The sequence below is a fragment of the Pleurodeles waltl genome, chromosome 11, assembly GCF_031143425.1.
Source record: "Pleurodeles waltl isolate 20211129_DDA chromosome 11, aPleWal1.hap1.20221129, whole genome shotgun sequence".
Classification (NCBI taxonomy): domain Eukaryota; kingdom Metazoa; phylum Chordata; class Amphibia; order Caudata; family Salamandridae; genus Pleurodeles; species Pleurodeles waltl.
The window spans coordinates 785936898-785951879 of record NC_090450.1 but is presented as its reverse complement, the minus strand read 5'-3'; the positions used below and the strand labels follow the sequence as shown (position 1 = coordinate 785951879).

Sequence of the window (14982 nt, the reverse complement as noted above, 5' to 3'; positions counted from 1 at the left end):
CTTCTTGTCAATCTTCCCAGACATTTATCCGCTAAGCCTGCTTTTTCCATACTTCACTGGCTCCCTATTAAGCAGCGTATTTATTTCAAGACCCTATGCATTGTTCACAGAGCCCTGCAAGATAAGGGTCCAATGTTCTTCAGAAAGCGGCTATATCTTTATGTCCCCTCTCGAAGTCTAAGGTCCTCCTCCTCTCGACTTGTGACCATCTTGCGGTCTAAGAGAGCCTGGGGGGCCAACTCCTTCTCCACCAAGGCCGCTCGTCTCTGGAATGATCTTCCCTCTGAACTCCGTCATGAACACTCAGAACTGCTTTTTAGAAAAAAACTTAAGACCATTCTTTTCTGTAGGTAGCTCTCTGAATTCTCCTATTGCTAGCACTGGTCAGGTTAGGTTTAGCGCTGGGATGCCTTCGGGTCACTACGCGCTTTATAAATCCTTAAAACTAAACTAAACTTTACAGAAAAAGCAGGGAGCCAGTGAACAGTGTAGAGACCAACCTATTTAAGTCACATTTGCAAAGGCTCTAAATCCCATGTGCTGAAGAGTATGCTACTTTCTTCATCATGGGATCATCTTTGATAGTCCTAAATCTCTGAACATCTCCACATACGTTTGGAAGCCTTAAGCACATTTACACTGAGAAATTTCTCATTTCTAAATGTAAGTTTTATGTTGAAAGATGACAGCCGCAGACACAATGCGTATTTTTAATTCTCTTGTAAAAAGAAATAAAGTAAAGCAGGTATTGATGCAGATAGGTGTTAGAAATGGGGTCTATAGTTGGCAGTGGTTTGTACCTTGTTCACGTAGAGACACTCAGGGGGTCATTCTGACCCTGGCGGTCTTGGACCGCCAGGGTCACGAATGACGGAAGCACCGCCAACAGGCTGGCGGTGCTTCACATGCCATTCTGACTGCGGCGGTAAAACCGCGGTCGCCCCGCCGGGGCCGGCGGTTTTCCACCGTTTTTGCCCTGGCTGGGAGAATCTGCCAGGGCAGCGCTGCAAGCAGCGCTGCCCTGGGGATTCTGACCCCCTTACCGCCAGCCTGTTTCTGGTGGTTTTCACCGCCAGGAAGAGGCTGGCGGTAAGGGGTGTCCTGGGGGCCCCTGCACTGCCCATGCCACTGGCATGGGCAGTGCAGGGGTCTCCTAACAGGGCCCCGGCCAGCTTTTCACTGTCTGCCTAGCAGACAGTGAAAAGCGCGACGGGTGCAACTGCACCCGTCGCACGGCCGCAACACCGCCGGCTCCATTCGGAGCCGGCTCCTGTGTTGCAGGCCTCATTCCCGCTGGGCCGGCGGGCGCTAACTTGGTTAGCGCCCGCCGGCCCAGCGGGAATGTTGGAATGGGGGCAGCGGTATTTTGGCCACATGGCGGCCAAATGGTGGTTCCCGCCTGGCGGGCGGCTTCTGCCGCCCGCCAGGGTCAGAATGACCCCCTCACTCTTGTCAGGGTAAGGGAGTCACACCGCTAAGATAACCCCTGCTCACCCCTTTAGTAGCTTGGCTCAAGCAGTCTGGCTTATCTCAGAGGCAATGTGTAAAGTATTTGGACACAAGCCGAGTAACACAGTGACAACACTACAAAAGGACTCAACACCAGATTAGAAAAATAGCCAATATTTATCTGAGTAAAACAAGACCAAAAGGCGATGCATTGATTTCCAGACATGCAGCCTCAGTTCCTTAGTGTGACGTGGAGTCGATGAGAAATTGTCGCCCCGGGGACGATCCATGGATAATGCAGACGCGCTATGTTGATGGAGTCACAGTGAAACAGGCAATGTGTTGATTCTGCAGCTGCAAGACAGGCACTGTGTCTCTTTTTTTATTTATTTTTTATTTTACAGCTGTGGCGCTTCGGTGCATGGATTTTCTCCTTCAGGTCATCATCTCACACTTCCAGGGCCCAGGGACTGGAGTTGGCACTACTTGGCAAGTGAGGACTCTCAGCAGAAGAGCCCAGGCACTGGCAGATGCAGTCTTTGATGTCCCTGAGACTTCTCAATGTAGGCAAGCTCAGTTAAAGCCCTTGGGGAACCTTGGAAAGCAGGATGTATAAAGCAAAGTCCAGTCATTTCACTCTCAAGGCAGAAGTAGCAAGCTGCAGGCCAGCACAACAAAGCAAATGGCAGAAAGGCAGGCCCTCGTACAGCATCCAGCTCTTCTTCCTGGCAGAATGTCCTCAGTCCAGAAGTGTTCTAACCATGTGGTGAAAGAGGTCCAGTACTTGTACCCATTTCTGTCTTTGAAGTAGGCAAACTTCAAAGAGAAGTCTTTGTAGTGTCCAATACCCTGCCTTTCTCTACCCTGGCCCCAGGCATACTCCAGGGTGTTGGAGACTTTTGTGTGAGGACAGGCACAGCCCTATTCAGGGGCAAGTGTCAGCTCCTCCCACTACTCTAGCTTACGAAGACCCATCAGAAAATTTAGGGCAAACCTCACCTCCCTTTGAGTCACTGTCTAGAATGAATTCACAAACAGCCCAACTGTCATCCTGTCCCAGACGTGTATTCCACAGACAGCAGAGGCACAGAATGGTTAAGCAAGAAAATGGCCAGTTTCTAAAAGTGGCATTTTGAAGCTTACAATTCAAACACCAACTTCACCAAAAGATGCATTTTTAAATTGTTAGTTCAGAGACCCCAAACACCATATCTATATCTGCTCCCAATGGGAAATTACAATTAAAAGATATTTCAAGGCAACTCCCATGTCACCCTATGGGAGATATAGTCCTTGCAATAGTGAAAAACACATTTAGCAGTATTTCACTATCGGGACATGTAAACCACACTGGTACATGGCCTGCCTTTTAAATACACTGCACCCTGCTGATCGGGCTTCCTTGGGCCTCGCTTAGGGGTGACTAACATGTAGTAAAAGGGAAGGTTTGGGCCTGGCAAGTGGGGGCACTTGCCAGGTAAAAATGGCAGTTTAAAACTGCCCACACATACACTGCAGTGGCAGTTCTGAGACAGGTTTACAGGGCTGTTCATGTAGGTGGCACAATCAGTGGCGCAGACCTACTAGTAGCATTTGATTTACAGGTCCCGGGCACACACAATGCACTTTACTAGGGGCTTACTATTAAATCAGATACGCCAATCATGGAGAAACCAATCACCAATACAATTTAGACAGAGAGCATGTGCACTTTAGCAGTGGTAAAGTGCCCGGAGTCCTATAGCCAACAAAAACAAGTCGGAAAATATAGGAGGAAGAAGGCAAACATGTTGGGGATAACTCTGCAGAAAAGGCCAGGTCCAACAATAGGCATTACTCGAGAGAAGATTGACACTGCCAGAGTAAGGTTCCCAGAAATTCCAGTATCTTGGTAAGCAGATCAAAGTCAGTTTTTAACTTTAAGGAGCAAGTATCCCTAAATGCAGCTCTGTCCTGTTAGGACATAGTAGGACATACATAGGAATACTGAAAATAGTTTTGTAGTGAACTTCATGGTTTAATGCTTTACTTGACCTTGTTGTGTATATGCTACAGGCATATACCTACAGCCTACCAGACAGTGCAAAAGGCATCTTGGGAACTTTCAGAAAGTTGACCTAGAAGTGCAATCTGCTCGTTGATTACCATTGGCTTAGTGGTTTAAAACCCATACTTTGTGGCTTTCCATTTGTTGACTTTATATGCTTTACGCTCTTTAGGTTAAGTTTGTCCCTCTTGTTGCCTAAACAGTAATTTCTGTATTCTTCCACAAACTTGTTTTCTGTTAACAGGCCTTTAAATCTTGTTTTTATCTTCTTACATTTGCTGTGCATTCAAAGACTGAGGTCAAGTGTCAGGTGCAACCTGAATACTCCACTCTATGCCACTCCAATCTACTCTGCAACACTCCACACCATTGCACTCTGCTCTGTACCAGTCCTCTTTACACAACTCCTGCCACTGCACCACTCCACGCTACACCGTTCTACTCTACCCTGTACCATTCTACTCAGTGCTAGTGCACTCTTCACCACTGTTCTTTACACCACTCCAGTGTAGGCTACACCAATTTATTCTGCACAACTCCACTCTTTCCACTGTACTCTATGCCACATTGCAACACTGCACTCTACACCACTGCGCTCTATGCCAATACACTCTACACCAATGCACTTAACTCCGTAACACTCAGCTCTATGCCCTTGCACTCTACACCAATCCACTGCAAGCCATTCTAACATACTCTGCACCGCTGCACTATATGCTACAAGGCTGTACTCCACTTTACTCTATACCTTTAAACTTTGTGCCACTTTACGCAGCTGCACTCTACCCTGCACCACTCCACTCTTCTCTGAAACAATCTATTCTATGCCACTGCACTCTGTGACACTCTACTCCACTCTGTGCCACTCCAGTTTATGCCACTGCACTCTACGCCACTCTACTCTTAACCACTGCACTCTGCACCAATGCAGTCTACACAACTACACTGTATGTCACTGCACTCTATGCCCTGCACTGTAGTCTGCATCACTGTACTCTACTCAACTGCTTTCTATGCCACTCTACTCCACTTTACACTATTGCACTCCAACACTCTGACAGGCAGAGAGTGCAGTGTTGCACAGTAGAGTCACCAGATTCTCGGGGTCTGTGCACGTTCCCAACACTTCCACCACAAGGCAGCTCCAATACTCTGATTAGAATTGTCACAGAGTCTAAGAGAGTCCAAGTGGGGAAAAGGGGATTAGGAAGGAAACAGCTGGGAAGGGGACCTGTAGGAAGCAAAAAGGTTAAAACACACAATACCAAGATTATATCATATTAAACAGTACTGGACTATGACTTTAAGCATTGTCATTCTGAAAACATGGACAACCTAAGCATAGGCTTAAATAACTAGGCTTCAAGATGACTAGATACCTGTGAGGGAATCAAGAAAGGTTAAATGCAACTTTCAAATTCAAGTATTATCTTTTGCATGAGGATCAGAAAATAAGCTGAATGATTTCTAATCCATCATATGAATCGTGCTTGAGGAACTTATTATGTACATACAAGATCACATCTAGAACTCTAGCATTTTTGTTTTCTCATAACTGCAGGAACATGAATTGCGCACATTGCAGATTTTCACAAAGTTGTAAATACCATGGAATGATTGTGCACCATGAATAACATTAGTTAGACTCGAGAAATAAATCGTGCGTCTTGCCGACTCGGAGGTCACCAAGGAAATGCTATGAAGTGGTAGCGCATAATGAACACTGTGATTTTAAACACAAGAAATTAATCACGCGGATTGCCGATTCCAGCACCCCAAAGTAAATGCCATGAAATGGTAACGCTTGCTGAATAGCATGAGTTCAACACAAGAAATTAATCTTGCGTCTTACCGATTCAAAGCCCACCATGTGAATGCCAAGTAATGGTGGTGCACATTGACTATCATGAATTAACCACAAGAAAAGGAATTGCGCGTCTTGCCGCTACGAATGCCACCATGTAACTGCCAAGAAATGGTAGCGCCCAATGAATATCAAGGGTTAAAGCACGAGGAACGAATCGCGCGTCTTGCTGATTCGCATGCCACCATGTAACTGCCAAGAAATGGTAGCGCACAATGAATATCAAGGGTTAAAGCACGAGGAACGAATCGCGCGTCTTGCCGATTCGAATGCCACCATGTAACTGCCAAGAAATGGTAGCGCACAATGAATATCAAGGGTTAAAGCACGAGGAACGAATCGCGCGTCTTGCCGATTCGAATATTAACATGTAAATGCCAGAAAAAACCCAGAGCACATTCACACGCACAAGGTAAAATCTCTCAACATGAAAATTAGGCCCAAGAGCTCGAATGCCTTCGAAAATGGGATCAGGGGCCCAGCACGACCTCCGTCTTACCACCCTGATCAAGGATCACCAATGTAAATGAAGGGCAAAGGCCTGGAAGATCAAAGTAGGCCTCCGGAACAGGAGCTCAGGAAGTTGCTGCTGCTCTGCACCGGGACCTCTGAATAGTGAGCATGTGGAGCTGGGCTGGCTCCCTTTTAGAGTCTTAGCCCAGCCCACCAACCACTCCCAGGCATGCTGCAGGGAAAGCTTCTAGAAGGCCCTGGAAGGGGACCACACCCTGACACAATCTGAAAGCCTGCAGCAGTACATTGCATGTGAACAGTATTTATATGCATGCTGAACATAAGTCTTCGGGATTAAACTCTGTAATGCAAAAGGCTAAACAACATCATATCAGCAAAATGCATAAATTATGTTAGCTTGAAATTGTTAGGTTTTTGCATTCTAGTCGCCTGTAGAGCGCACACTGCCCTGATGTTGACACTGCCACTGAACTCTACGCCACTCTCCTCTGTACTGCTCCACTCCATTTCATTCTACTCCGTACCAGTCCTCTTTACACAACTCCATGCCACTGCACCACTCTGCACTTCACCCTTCTACTCTACCTTGAACCAGTGCACTCTTCACCACTGTTCTTTTTCACCACTCCAGTGTAGGCTACACCAATGTATTCTGCAAAACTCCACACTTTGCCACTGTACTCTATACCACATTGCAAAACTGCACTCTACACCACTGCGCTCTATGCCAATACACTCTACACCAATGCACTTAACTCCGTAACACTCAGCTCTATGTTCTTGCACTCTACACCAATCCACTGCAAGCCATTCCAACATACTCTGCACCGCTGCGCTATATGCTACAACACTGTACTCCACTTTACTCTACGCCTTTATACTTTGTGCCACTTTACGCAGCTGCACTCTACCCTGCATCACTCCACTCTACACCACTTCACTCTACTCTGAAAAAATCTACTCTGTGCCACTGCGCTCTGTGACACTCTACTCCACTCTGTGCCACTCCAGTTTATGCCACTGCACTCTACGCCACTCTACTCTTAACTACTGCTTTCTGATGGATACAACTACCTGTGGATTCCTCACCTAATGAATTCTCCCCATGCGTAGCATTCAACGGAAACTACTCTGTAGCTCTGCACGTCGGCGAGGACGTCACAATTGCCCGACTCCACGCGGCTCCGTCTGACGTCATTGTGGCAATAAGAGGCCCTCGCCGGTGTGCTGACGTCAGTTTTTTGTTCTGACGTCCAGGCCACGCTATTGGATTTGCCTTTTGATGGGGCAAAACTATTTGGATCTAAAGCGGACTCTGCGCTAGAGCGCTTTAAAGAATGTAGGGCCACTGCTAGGTCACTGGGTCTGCAGGTTGCTTCCACCCCGTTTCGGTCATTCAGGCGGCTGCGAGTTTTTGGAAGAGGGACTTCCTTTCGTGGGAGGTCACAGCAGCCGGGGCAGCAGTCTTTGAGCCTCCCTTATCGATCGTTTAGGGAGCAGAGTAGAGTCCGCACTAGAGGGGCCACCCAGCAGCATCACCCTTCCTCTTCCTCTTCCTCTGGAAGGTTGCCACAAGGAAAGCAGCCCTAGTCCTCTTGCCATTGTTTCCCATGTCTCTCCGGTTGGGGGGGAAGCTTTCTCTTTTTCTTCCCATGTGGGAATCCATAACATCAGATTCCTGGGTCATCAGTGTGGTAAGAAAAGGTTATGCTCTTCCCTTTCGGGAGATTCCTCCTCCTTTCCCTCCCCGTCCTTCCTTTGGTTCAGAAGATCATCTCCTGGTCCTAGAACAGGAGGTTCTCTCCCTATTGTTGAAGGGCGCAGTAGAGTTGGTTCCGGAGCAAGAGAGGGGTCAGGGTTGCTATTCCAGGTACTTTCTGATTCCCAAAAAGGATGGTCGTCTGAGACCTATTTTGGACTTGAGGGTTTTGAATTGGTTCCTCAAACAGGAGAAATTCAAAATGCTAACCCTAGCACAGGTGCTTTTGGCGTTGAACAAGGAGGATTGGATGGTGTCGGTCAATTTGCAGGATGCTTATTTTCACATTCCCATTCTCAAGTCGCACAGGAAGTATCTCCGTTTTGTGGTAGGATCGCAGCACTACCGGTTTGCAGTCCTTCCTTTTGGTCTTACTTCCACACCTCGGGTCTTCACGAAGGTGATGGCGGTGGTTGCAGCACCCCTCAGGAGGAAAGGGGTAGCAGTATTCCCTTACCTGGACGATTGGTTGATAAAAGCTGAGTCTCCGGGGCTTGTGTTGCGTCATCTGCAGCTGACAACCCAGTTGTTGTTCAGTCTGGGTTTCTCAATAAATGTGCCCAGGTCTCACCTAGAGCCCTCTCATCGCCTCCTGTTTATAGGGGCAGTACTGGACACGACATTGAATCGGGCCTTTCCTCCGCCACAGCGGATACAGGACATTCAGGCGTTGATTCCAATGTTTCAAGAAGGAGCGTTAGTTCCAGTCCTCAAGGTCCTTCGTCTGCTCGGCCTGTCTGCTTCTTGCATTCTGTTGGTCACTCATGCACGCTGGCATATGAGGGCAGTGGTTTCAACACAGAAGAGATCTCGGGGAGTCGATAAAGATCTCCAGAGACACTGCGGCGGAACTCCGATGGTGGGCTGCGGGCGGCATCCTTTCTCAAGGAAAGCCGTTTTCGCTGCCAACTCCGGTGACCACGGTGATAACGGATGCCTCCACTTTAGGGTGGGGGGCTCATCTGGAGGATCTAGAGATCAAGGGTCGTTGGTCTCCAGTAGAGCAGAGGTTTCATATCAATCTGCTGGGACTGCGGGCAATTAGTTTGGCCCTCAAGGTCTTCCTCCTTTCCCTTTGTGGTCAGTCGGTTCAGATCCTAACGCACAACACGACCGCGATGTGGTATATCAACAAGCAGCGGGGTGTAGGGTCGTACCTTCTTTGCAGAGAGGCTCTGCGACTCTGGTCCTGGGCTCAGGACCATCGGCTTTGCGTAATAGCAAACCATCTGGCCGGGGTTCAAAACGTGCGGGCGGACCGACTCAGTCACTTCTTCTTGGACGACCACAAGTGGCGTCTGCATCCGGATCTGATTCTTCATATCTTTCGGATGTGGGCTTTTCCCCAGATAGACCTGTTTGCCACTCGGTAGAACGCACACTGTCCGTCGTTCTGCAGCCTTCAGTATCCGATGCAAGGCGTGTTGGGGGACGCGTTACAGATGTCCTGGTGCAACCAGTTGCTTTACGCGTTTCCCCCATACCCTTGATTCCTCTGGTTTTGAGGAAGATTCGCCAAGACCGGGCCCAAGTCATTCTAATAGCTCCAGATTGGCCACGAAGGGTATGGTATGCAGACCTACTCCAACTCTCTCTGTGCCCTCCGCTCTGTCTCCCTCTCAGGGCAGACCTCCTCTCGCAGTCGCAGGGGCAGGTTCTACACCCCCACCTCCAGAGCCCGCACCTTCATGCCTGGATATTGAGCGGGGCAACCTGCATGCTTTTTCTCTCCCACCAGAGGTGGTGGACGTTCTTTTATCGGCCAGGCAACACGCCACCAAATCGATTTATGCTAGTAGGTGGGCTAAATTCGTTCGTTGGTGTGGAGAGCAGCAAATTAATCCCTTAAGTGCCCATCTTTCAGATATTTTGTTATTCGCTTTGTCGTTGGCACAGCGTGGTTGTGCTGTGGCCACTGTTAAAGGCTATCTTTCAGCCCTTTCGGCCTTCTTATGTCTTCCAGATCAACCCTCTTTATTCAAATCTCCTTTGGTTTTAAGATTTTTTAAGGGACTTACTAATAGGTTTCCTCTCACTCCTTTTATAATGCCGCAGTGGGACTTGAATCTGGTGTTGACTTTTTTGATGGGCTCTCCTTTTGAGCCTCTTCATTCTTGTCCCTTGAGTTATTTGTTTTTAAAAACTGTATTCCTGACAGCCATTAGGTCGGCTAAACGTATTAGTGAACTACAGGCCCTTTCTGTTCACCCGCCGTTTACAACTTTTTACAAAGACAAGGTGGTTTTGAGGACCAGGGCAGCTTTCCTCCCCAAGGTAGTGTCTCCGTTTCACTTGGGACAATCCATAACTCTCTTGTCGTTCTACCCTCCTCCGCACCCATCTAAGGAGGAGGAAAGACTCCATTGTCTGGACCCTAAGAGGGCTCTCAGCTTTTATATCAACAGGACGAGAGAGTTCCGGTTGGATGAACAACTCTTTATCGGATACATGGGGAAGAGGAAGGGGAAGGCCGTCCACAAGACAACGCTCTCCAGGTGGGTCGTTCTTTGTATTAAAATATGTTACTCTTTGGCGAAGAAGGATCCTCCTGAGGGGATCAGAGCCCATTCCACCAGGGCCAAGTCGACCTCATCGGCTCTGGCCAGAGGTGTTCCGGTGGCGGACATCTGTAAGGCCGCGACCTGGTCTTCCCTCCACACCTTTGTAAAGCATTATTGTCTAGATTCGGAGGTGAGGAGGGATGGCCATTTTGCGCAGTATGTGCTGCAGGAGTTCCTAGTGTGACCAGACGGACAACCTCCTCCGAGGTGGTACTGCTTTGGGACTCTATTCATTAGGTGAGGAATCCACAGGTAGTTGCATCCATCAGAAGAGCAAGTTACTTACCTTCGGTAACGCTTTTTCTGGTGGATACATTAGCTACCTGTGGATTCCTCACGGTCCCTCCTGCCTCCCCGTTGTCCGTCTGGTCATACCAGGATCGCCTTGGGTGTGCACTTCAGTGCCTTAATTTCTATGTTTCTATATATGTATATATGTTCATAGTTGCCATTCAGGTTATTTCCAAGTTTTCAAACTGTTCATGATGGTATGCTCTTTTTAAGGAGCTTTGTAAAAGTTTTATATAAAGGTTCTCTATAAAGTTGTATTATTTATGATCATGAAGTGTTTAGGTTGTCGATGTTTTCTGTATGTTTCAAAGGCACGTCAAAAATGACGTAAACTGACGTCAGCACGCCGGCGAGGGCCTCTTATTGCCACGATGATGTCAGACGCAGCCGCGTGGGGTCGGGCAATTGTAACGTCCTCGCCGACATGCAGAGCTAGAGAGAAGTTTCCGTCGAATGCTACGCATGGGTAGAATTCATTAGGTGAGGAATCCACAGGTAGCTAATGTATCCACCAGAAAAAGCGCTACCGAAGGTAAGTAACTTGCTCTTTTGTACCAATGCAGCCTACACAACTGCGCTGTATGTCACTGCACTTGATGCCCTCCACTGTACTCTGAATCACTGTACCCTACGCAACTGCTTTCTCTGTCACTGAACTCTACGCCACTCTCCTCTGTACTGCTCCACTCTACACCACTGCAGTCTATGGCACTACACTCTACTCTGCAGCACTCTATGCTACTCTACTCTGCACCACTCTGTGCCACTTCGCTCTATGCCACTCTACTCTGCACTCTATGGCACTGCACAGTATGCCACTCAACTTTACTCTGCGCCGCTCCACTCTGCGCCGCTCCACTCTGCGCCACTCCACTCTGCACCGCTCCACTCTGCGTCACTCCATTCTGCACCACTGCACTCTACTATGCACCACTCTAATCTACGCCAGTGCATTCTTTGACACTGCATGGTGCATTACTAAATTCAGTGCCGCTGCACGCTTCACCGCTATACTCTACAACACTCTACGCCAATGCACTCCACGCCAGTCCACTGCACTCTGTTCCACTTGACTCTACCCTGCACTCTATGCCACTCAGCTTTACACCACTCACACTCCACTCTGTGCCACTCCATTCTGCTCCACTGCACTCTACTGTGCACCACTCTAATCTACGCCACTGCATTCTACGACGCAGCTTTGTACGGCGCTGAATTCAATGCCATTGCACTGTAGGCCACTATACTCTACAACACTCTACCCCAATGCACTCTACATCAGTAAACTGTACACTTTGCCTCTGCAGTGTATGCCACTCTATGCAACTCCACACTGTGCCACTCTTATGCATGACACTTCATGCCACTTCACTCTACATTACTCTACTCCAGTCTTCACCATTTCACTCTGACACTCCATGCCACTCTCCTCTATGCCACTTCTTTTAGCCATGCTGAACAGCAGCCATGCTGGTGAACAACATGGCTAAAACACATCGGCAAATTCAATAACTCTTGCATAGGCGAGACCTATTGGCTTTGCCAATGCTTGTTTGTTAAGGTGGTCATTGATCTCTGGAAGGCTTCTCCTCAGCTGCATTCTTTGACACTGTAACATGAGAATGACTGTTTCTATTGTCAAAATGTAATTTACATTGTTTTTTTTCATTTAAAACATGAGGTGGTGCTGCCTTCAAATAGGCTTGTATTCTCAGATTATTTTTATTTTTTTTAAATTGAGAACTTTCCCAATTTAAATGTGTTGTTAGATTGGATATCTAGTCAGTGATTTAGCAATGTTTCTGAATTTAAAGATAAGATGCATGCTGATGAATTTTGATTAGAAGCATGTAACCTTTTTAAAATTGTGGCACATTCAAAGGACTTTAAAAACGTTGTTAAGCAATATATCTCAGTGTTCCCTACTAAGTTCCGTTTGGTAAACCTAAATATAGTCCACACGATATTCACACATGAAATTCAAGTGCTAAGCTGGATCAACTTTGGCCCAATAAACTGTTGCTCTGTGAAGAAAGTCATATAATTTTCTACAGTTTTACTAGAAGTCCGTTTGCAAACCTTCCAGTTTAGTAACATTTAGCATCAGCTAGAATTGCCTCATGCAAAACACAACCACGAGCAAGACCCACTATAGCAAATATAGTGTGTTTAGATGAACAACCTAAATGTGAATGGGTGCTGTAGGGAAAGGAAGTTCCATATGTTGAAATATTAATGTAGATGTGTGTCTAACGTCATAGAATCTGACTTTGTAATGCTGTCAGTAAAACGAAAGGGGCCATTGTGACTTCTGCAAATGCACCACCCATCAAACTCTTAGTTCCCCTGTCCCATTTGGAGGTAGGAGAGCCACAGGGTTTTTGGAGTCAGAACCTGGGCTGGCTCCGCTAATGTAAACTGTTGACCTGGCAGCCCATTTACCACCTCATGTCTGCCACGTCTCAGTGATGGCCATCCTGCCCTTAATTAAACAGGGCAACCGTCACTGAATTTCTCTGCCTGGGTCATCCATGCCCTGTCCCGGGCACAGAAATTAATCTTTGGTCTTGATGTGCAGTGGGAAACCACTTCACAATTGCTTTTGTTTTTCTAAGCAGACTTCCGCTTTGGAACCATTTGCAGAGCCAAAGGAACATGGCATCCACTTGTCAATTCCTCTACTCACTATGCTGTGCCACATGCATTGTAGGCGTTCACATCCCCACAAAGATACTCTATCTGAAAATATGGTGGGTAGTTCTTAGAAGGGGAGTTGGGGCCAGGGCCTCCTTTGAAATAACGGGATGGTAGCCCATCGCTGAGGTTTAGTGACCCCATAAGTGTATGTGTATTAACATGATCTTACAAAAGAAGCTGCTAACTGACTTCTAGGATCTGCAGAACATTACAAACTTACTACTTTTCTCCGAGATTAACAAATCCTATCCTGTAATCCTGGCTGCATCACACCAACCCCCAGAAAGTATTCTGAGATCCTGACTGTAGCATTTAACCATTCGGTTCCTAATTTCTATCCTCATTGTGAATGTTAGGTACGGGTAAGGTTTTCAGTGACCATCCAATAACTTACTTTTTCATTTGGCAAAGCTACCAAATATATATGAGAATCCCTAGTTCCAGGACTTGTGTGAGCATTGGTTGTTTGTCTTGTTTTGGGAAAGTGTCGTTAAAGAACTGACTTTGAAGGAGGGTATTGTTCCTTTCATGGCAATTTAGTTCTCTCTAATGTTCGATCACATTTAGTAACATCAAGGAGTTCAGTCTCTAGGTTCATACATCACCCCTTTGCTTTATCACATTGAATCATCTCTAGTATTGGAAAGGACATGTTTTTTCAGTTTTTGGGCTCCGTCTTTGCTATTCAAGTTTTAGGTTTGATGTATAGTTCTTGCGTTTCTAAATGAATTGCTGGTGTCTGCTAAGACTCTCTATTAGTGTGCTGGATATTAAAATGGCTTTATTGGTGCTGATGCCTTGTAACTGACGTGAGACTTATAGTTCATGAATTGCAGGCCAACGAGTGGTACCTGGACAGTAATAAATGTTAGTCTTATATGATCTGGGATCACTTTTCTATTTCTGTCTGTAAACCGACCAGCATGGACCTGAACGCCCTTATCTTCATCATGTGTGTTTTCTCTCCTGTTCTTTGTGCAGAAGTATGGTGTTCGTGCTACCAGCCAGCAGTGTAGCGAGGCAGGGGACATTTGTGCCATCTGCCAAGCTGACTTCAAAGAACCCTGCGCTCTGATGTGCCAGGTAAGCAGTAACTAATAATTGTGACACAGGAGGCAAGCTCCAGAAATTGGCGGGGAGGGGGGAACTGAGGGTGGGGTGTTTGAAACTAGAGTTTGTGAGAAGTGTGGTAACTTTGGCTTCTATGCACGTACCCATCTGTGTCAATGAATGGGACCAGGGTTGCAGTTAATTGTATCGAGAGCAGATCCTGCTATGCTTCCTGAGCCCATGCATATACAGCTGTATTGGTCATAATGCGAGTGATTTAGGGTGTACTTACTTGAGGTGTGAAAAGTGAATTCTGAGATCTGTACAGACTCTTTAATCAAACAATGTTTATCTATTATCTTAGATTTCATATTATGTTAATATGGTTTCTGCTACACTCAAAAATCTACATTTTAGTGTCACCAGCGTCTCTATACCTTTTTTTTTTTTTTTAGATTAAAGGTAATTGGTCAAAGAGACAGGGCGAATTTACACAGAGGAAAATTGATCTCAGCATTTAGACACCGGACTAGTCTTGCTCCCCCAAAGTTCACAGCTGTAGCTGTGTTCTGACAGTTCGTTTTCTCTTCCCCAGTGACAGGATCCCTGAAGAGAGACCTATTTTCACCATTTGTATATTGTTTCTTGTCAGATTGTAACTGACACCAATCAGCATATTTTAGTTTTGATAAAAGTTGCTCGAGGTTTTTAGCTGATTTTGACATTTTAGCCACAGGTGCTATGCCTTCACTGCCTCGAAAGTTTCCCCATGTGTGGTGATGAAAAATAA

General features: G+C 46.7%; 1 protein-coding gene across 5 annotated transcripts in view; it reads left to right on the top strand.

Moving 5' to 3' along the window:
• RNFT2 (ring finger protein, transmembrane 2) overlaps positions 1-14982 on the top strand; it is a 253869-nt gene that overhangs the window by 222127 nt on the left and 16760 nt on the right. For all 5 annotated transcript variants that reach the window (XM_069214511.1, XM_069214509.1, XM_069214512.1 and 2 more), the window contains one exon: positions 14124-14225. In XM_069214511.1, coding sequence (XP_069070612.1) covers positions 14124-14225 — 102 coding nt within the window. The remainder of the gene's footprint in view (positions 1-14123; positions 14226-14982) is intronic.